At 35.1% G+C, this 6,478-nt stretch overlaps 1 protein-coding gene across 1 annotated transcript; it reads left to right on the top strand.

The window, feature by feature from the left end:
* The first annotated feature begins 596 nt into the window (after positions 1 to 596).
* Positions 597 to 6,125, top strand: LOC136795055 (ATP-dependent translocase ABCB1-like). The gene is made up of 5 exons (XM_067045563.1): positions 597 to 778; positions 856 to 1,050; positions 4,828 to 5,031; positions 5,614 to 5,760; positions 5,860 to 6,125. Exons 1-5 carry the CDS (start codon positions 629 to 631, stop codon positions 6,043 to 6,045), a joined length of 882 nt encoding a protein of 293 aa, XP_066901664.1. The 5' UTR covers positions 597 to 628; the 3' UTR covers positions 6,046 to 6,125.
* The last annotated feature ends 353 nt before the right edge of the window (positions 6,126 to 6,478 follow it).

Genomic DNA, 6,478 nt, shown 5'->3' with positions numbered 1-6,478 from the left:
ATTTGTCATACAAAAGTAAAGGGCGGATGCTATGGCACCTAGTTCTGCGGTATATATATTAGAGAGATGATGCAGTTTTCTCTTATGGGTTGTGTTAAATAAATAAAATAAATAGTTGTTAACTATTTTTAACCGCAGGTCTTACTATTTTTTTCATATTTGTTTTTATATTATTTTCCTTATGCCCAGTAAAAAAATTGGTTTCACCACATAGTCTTACTTGGGTAAAGTGTAACTTTTCATTCCATAAAATTTTAAATGTAATTGGTTCACTTGACTTTACTTGCTCACGAAATTTTTAGAAAGTTTATTTCCTTTCTCTGGTGTTTATCCTATCTTTGCTTATGCAGGATTTGTTAAAAGTATTTCTGATTCTTTTCTGGACCGTTATGATGGCCTAGTTTTTAGTTTATGTTACTAGCTGGCATTTAGCTACAGATGTCTATATTCACACCTTGTTTGCAATAACTGCCATTATTTTAGAACCAGCTGTTTTGTCCTGTTATTATCCTTTTGATTATTAATTATTTAATTTATTTTAAAAAAATTATATGGACCATAGGTTTGGTACTTTAAACATTAATGTGTCAAAATTATAACTGAAGAGAATTTTTTATTTAGTGTTGTGATGTCTCTGTCCTTGGCTTCCACATTGGCTGGCCCTGCCTTGATCTTGATGAGTCAGTACCCTGCTGCCAGGCAGGCAATGAAGCAACTCTACAGAATCGCAAATACTAAAACATCTCATAATAAACTGTCAGACCAAAGAGCGAAGCCAGTAGGTTTGATTAACAATAAATCATCTAAGCTTTATGTTACTTCATTGTGAATAATTGAGATTCATAAAAATTTCAGGAAATAAGTGGAAACATTCGTTTCCAAGATGTGAGGTTCTCATATCCAACCAGAAAAGAAGTTAAAGTTCTCAAGAAGCTGAATCTTCAGATTGAAGCTGGAAAGACGGTAGCTCTTGTCGGGGACTCAGGCTGTGGCAAATCAACTATCATCTCACTTCTAGAGAGGTTCTATCTTCCTAATGGAGGAAAAATAGTGAGTTTCTTCTAATTCACTTAAACAGATTTATTTGAGTCTTAACTCTTGTAGTAAATATACAATCCTTTAGCATTTTAAATAATAGTATTATCATATAAAAAGTACTATTTCAATAATTTTGAAAATAAATTTCTCAAAAGAGGAAGAGAACAAATAACTAAATATACACCTGCGCAGTGGAGACACCAAAAATAGGACCACTCACCCAAGAAATTATTTAAACAAAAAATGCTATTAAGGTCCGATGTCAAAAATTGGCAATGCCCTCCTTCCAAATACATAACCCCTGTTGTCTTTGGCATCTCATGAGGCTGGTTTGGTCTATTCAGGTGGGAGAGAGAGTCCATGAATAAGTCCACCAGGATAAGCAGGATGTATGGCACTTTGGTACAGTCACCAGGAAACTTGAAAAGTGCCATTACAATGTCAAATTGTAATAAGCGTATAGTTTAAAGGGCACCTAGGATAAGACTAACAAGAGGAGGAAGAATGTAGTAATGCAAACAGGTTAACATATAGAGGTTGCAACAGTTAACTGCCTTCTCCCATAATAACTCAGTTGTTTAACAGCCTTAACAGTAAACATAACATTGTTTTAGTTATATTATTATTATATTCTTCAAGTATGTTATTTTGTAAATCAATCAACTTCTTTAAATCAAATCAGTCCAAGTTATTCGATTTTGTTTTGAGTAAAGTTTTCAAATCTTTTAGTCCTGTGGAGTTCCCAAAGTAAATTTTAGCCTATATAATTATAATCAATATGGAAAGCGTCGTAGCCCCGGGGTAAGGCGTGTAGCTACTAACTCAAAGGACTCGCGTTCGAATCCGGCTGGGTAGAAAATTGTTTTCTGTTCCACTGTAGCCGTGAGTCAACTCCTGTGGGTTCTGGAGCCCTCTCGAGGCCCCAGCCTCCTAAATTAGTACCCTTAAGTCGGTAAAAATATGGGGGTCGAGCCTGATTCTGACCAAATCACTCCTTGCACAACCGTTGGTCTAGTAAAAGTACTGAACCCTGGAGTTGTAGTGGTACGTATTTTAATTTTTTTAAATAATTATAATCGATAAATAGTATTGGTAAGACATAATATCAGGCAAGGGATTTTGATTTAAAAGGCCGTGGATTATCCTTTACAAGTCCATATGATCACAGCCATGTTGATTAACCTTTTATAACCTCCTCTACCAAGGAAGTTTAGGTTTGTATGTATGTACTTTAGTGTCTAATTAAAACTTTGTTGTACCTAAGGATGACGTTTTAAATGAAACGTTCAACATTTAATTAATTTAAATTGTTGAAATAATTTTTCCTTTAATATTTAGAGAATGTTTACATTGCTAATTCAATCAAAATTAAAGATGAAAACAGGAAAAGAGGTGACATGGTAAATTGGTTGGAAGGTTTAGCTTATTAAATCAGGATCTCTATCTACTGTTACTGTAAGAAGTCAAACATTTTGTATAATCTGGAATTCAACTTAAACGTCGGGAAAATTTTCAGTTTTTTTAATTTTCATAATGTTTTAAATTTCAATAATAGAAGTAGTTCTATGTGCTTTGGTATCGATTAACGATTCTCCTTTATTTTCATTTTTACCTACGAATATTTTCCCACAATTATCCAATCAAATGGAGTTCTTACCATATTCTGAAAATGGATCCTTAACTCTTATTGAATAGAGGATTTTTCAAAATATTGGTAGAAATTGTGTTTGGCCTAAAATAGATCCAAGCCATGCCTACTCACGGAGTTAATTGGATTTAGATTTTCCGAAACGGGTACTATCTGGTGGTGGTACCAATTATCACCCTATAGCCATATGATATATGCGTTGAACTGGTGGTTTTGAGTTCGGTGATTTCCAACTGCTCTCTTACACTCTGTTTCTAATGCGACCCCTCCTAGTTTTCCTAATAGATCTACGTATAGATACCTCATTTCATCTGCTGTTATGCGACCAGTATGCTTGCTCAACATGGCCCAACTTTCTCCGCCGTAGTTGAGTGTAGACATGTAGACGGTCTTATACATGTGCATCTTGGTCTTGTTATCTACCTTCCGGTAGCCGATGAAACTATTAGTAATCTGGTAATAGACCTGATTCATTTTGGATATTCTATTTTATGGATCTCAGCATCTATTTTTCTCGTTCTACTAATTACGTTCCCTATAAGTGAATTCCAGATTTCTTTTCTCGGCACTAAATCGAATGCTGAATTCAGATCAAGGAATGTAAAATGTACATTTTCGTTTTTGTCTCAAGCTTTTTTAATGATGTTCCTAGGGATATAAATATGATCCTGCTTCTGTCGGCCAAAATGGAAAACCAGTCTGTTCGCCTTCGAACTGCCCTTCTACAATCCGCCGGAGTCTCTTTTCTAAAATAAAGGTGTACTGTTTTTAGTCCAAGCTGATGGGTCTAGAATTTTTGCAGTCCGTTGAACTACATTTTTTTTCATACTGGGGCGAGAACTAAGAAAAGGCGCCCTCCATTGACTTTACCAAGAGCGGTGTCAGTGGCATGCTTCAGGTTGGCTACTGGACATGACTATTTGCGGCACCACCTGAAGAGAATAGGAGTGGCTGTCTTCAGACTACGCCTTGTATGGAGGTGGTGAGATGACTGGCGATCACATATTTACATGTGCGGCAACGGCGGACTTGATTACAGACAGGAGTTACGTGGATAAATCTAAATTATACTGGGCTGTTCTTAACAAAATGGCAGAAATGCCTTCTTTGGCGTAGAAAAAAACGAAACAAAAAAAACATTTTTTTTTTATATGGAGGATTGTGCAATATTCCCAATCCCTGTTAGATCTTTTTTTTGTAATATACTTCGTGGAACATCTTCTGAATAGCTTTGAGCAGTTCTTGAACTCCATACTTTAAACGTGTAATTAAACCTTCTAGGACAATAATATACCTTCCCGATGTCTTTCCAGTTTGTATGATCGGGTTAGACTTCTTCGACGTAGAGGACATACTTCATTCATTACCTCCAGACTCTCTTCTATTATTGGCTCTCGTTTTTGACAACGGCTTGTTCCTAGGCTTTCGGGAAATATTTCTTCCAAGGATCTTTTTCTTTTCGGTAAACACGGTTTCATTTCTTTTACATTTCTTGTGGGATTGCTTTGCTTTCCTCTCAACGTATTAACTTTTCGCCCTATCGTTCTAATAGATTCACAATGGCTCTCAGTCAGCTTTTTATCAAAATTCTTTCATGAGCTTTTCCTAGCCTGGCGTACAGCTACCTTATATTCATTCCTATTCGATAAACTTGTTGCTTTTTTTTTCGCTCTTAACATGGAGGAATCTTGTCCAGGTAACCTTCTTCTGAGCAACCAACTGTTGGAGTTTACTGGTCAAACAGTCAGTCATTTTTCTCTTTCCAGATATTCTCTTCTTCCCTCATACTGCACTTGCCACTTCCAGGACACATGTCTTCAATATCTTTCATGTCATCATCAGAAGTTGTTCTTAATTTGTTTCCTAATCTCTACCTATAGAGAGCCTTTTCAGGGACACCCAAAGCCTTTATGTTAATAATTTCAAATGCCTTTGTTTTTCTCTTGTGTCCGGGATGATCATTGTTTTCTTGGTCACTAGAAGAAGAAAATTTCAAGTAGCACAATTCATTTCACTAGTAGTTTACGTATAATTTAGTTGAGTTAGTAATATACAATCGTATTATAATAATTAATCATAGAGTGTCAATTAATTTAAATAATATTTTATCTTTTTATTCACTGTAATACTTCATTTTTCAGCTTATTGACGGTTACGACATCAATGATATAAATTTGAGATATTTGAGAAAGCAAATGGGTTTCGTTTCGCAAGAGCCAGTTTTATTTGATCTGACTATAAAAGAAAACATCCGTTATGGTTGTGAAGAAGAGGTTACAATGGATAAGATCATTGAAGCTGCAAAAATAGCAAACATTCACAACTTTATTATGAAACTTCCCCAGGTAATTTTAAATCCTTCTTACTATGTTCTGGTAAAGGCAACAATTAGCTTGATGTAATATTAAATGTTTGACAAACATTATTTTCAGTTATTTCAATGATATTACATAAAAAAAGTAGCAGGTACTCACTAAGGTGTAATTACTTCAACTGTTGAAGAAGATAAATCAAAACAATAGTTGCAGATAAATCTATTTAGGAAACGTAATAAATATCATTTGCTATGAAGTTTTAAAAAGAATAGTAATGAGAATCTAATCAAGGAATTATGATGAATAAGATCAGGAAAAAATAAACACTGAATTAAACTAAAGGCTGAATAGTCTAATTTGGCCAAGGAGTAATGCATGAGCAATAAACGAAGAAGAGGTGGCGGCGCATGCGTATCATATTAAAGAAAGAGAGAGGGTGTGAGAGAGGGTGAGAGGGGGAAGAGGGGGGAGAGCTCCCTTATACGCATGCGCCACCACCAATAATTTTCTTTGCTTCGTCCACTACACGTACTACAACAACAAATGACTGCTGAAGAGATTCTTAGTCCTTATATTCCCCGGATGATTACAATTTTTTTATGAATGTTTTAGGCTTATGAAACTTTGGTCGGAGAAAGGGGATCGAAGTTATCAGGAGGAGAGAAGCAGAGAATCGCAATTGCCAGAGCTGTCCTCAGGAATCCAAAGATATTACTTTTGGACGAAGCTACTTCTGCACTAGATACTGAGAATGAGAAGGTACCTCAACATATCCATTATAACCAAACAAAAAAGCCCTTCCAATATTTATTTAATTCAGATTTTTTTGTGTATACTATTTAGTTTTTAATTTTACAGATTGTACAGGAAGCTTTGGAGAATGCTTCGATTGGTAGGACGAATATCATAATAGCACATCGTCTGTCAACAATCCGTAAAGCAGACAAAATAGTAGTGCTCCAGGATGGTGCAGTGATAGAGGAAGGGAATCATGAACAGTTGATGGAGAAGAGAGGTCACTATTTCAACCTCCTCAATAGATAATTAATGATCTGTGGCGAAATGAATCGCATTGTATATAATTTGATTGCTCATGATGTAAATAGAGTTATTTTTTTAGATTATTCAATTGTTGTGTTAAACATATTGTGCGACCCACTCTACGCATACTTTATAAATAATGATACACATCTTTTGTTCAATTATTATAACTATAGCAATATTCAAATCAATAAATTTGTAGTGGGAAGAGCAAGAAGTTCGGCTCCAAACCACCAGGGCGTAACACCTGGAGCCTCAAAGAAGCTCTCAAATGTATACATTATTTTCTTTTATAAAAACATATTATTATTTGTACACTTTATCAATTTTTGTATATACTACTGAGCAATGTCGATAAAATAATAAATAAACGATGCCAAAATAACGAACAAAAATACCCCAAGCAGATAAGATAAAACTGCTTCTCGATCACAGC

This window comes from Halyomorpha halys, unplaced genomic scaffold (assembly GCF_000696795.3).
Source record: "Halyomorpha halys isolate HHAL.00 unplaced genomic scaffold, Hhal_1.1 Scaffold2443.1, whole genome shotgun sequence".
Taxonomy (NCBI): domain Eukaryota; kingdom Metazoa; phylum Arthropoda; class Insecta; order Hemiptera; family Pentatomidae; genus Halyomorpha; species Halyomorpha halys.
This window is presented reverse-complemented; position numbering and strand designations above follow the sequence as displayed.

What these genes read in the sequence shown, in the direction of transcription:
- LOC136795055 (XM_067045563.1), top strand. Translation starts at nt 629, where the DNA reads ATGTCTCTGTCCTTGGCTTCCACATTGGCTGGCCCTGCCTTGATCTTG. An exon ending in TTCCTAATGGAGGAAAAATA is followed by an intron (nt 1,051 to 4,827) that starts GTGAGTTTCTTC and finishes TTCATTTTTCAG; the next exon opens with CTTATTGACGGTTACGACAT. An exon ending in TAGATACTGAGAATGAGAAG is followed by an intron (nt 5,761 to 5,859) that starts GTACCTCAACAT and finishes TTAATTTTACAG; the next exon opens with ATTGTACAGGAAGCTTTGGA.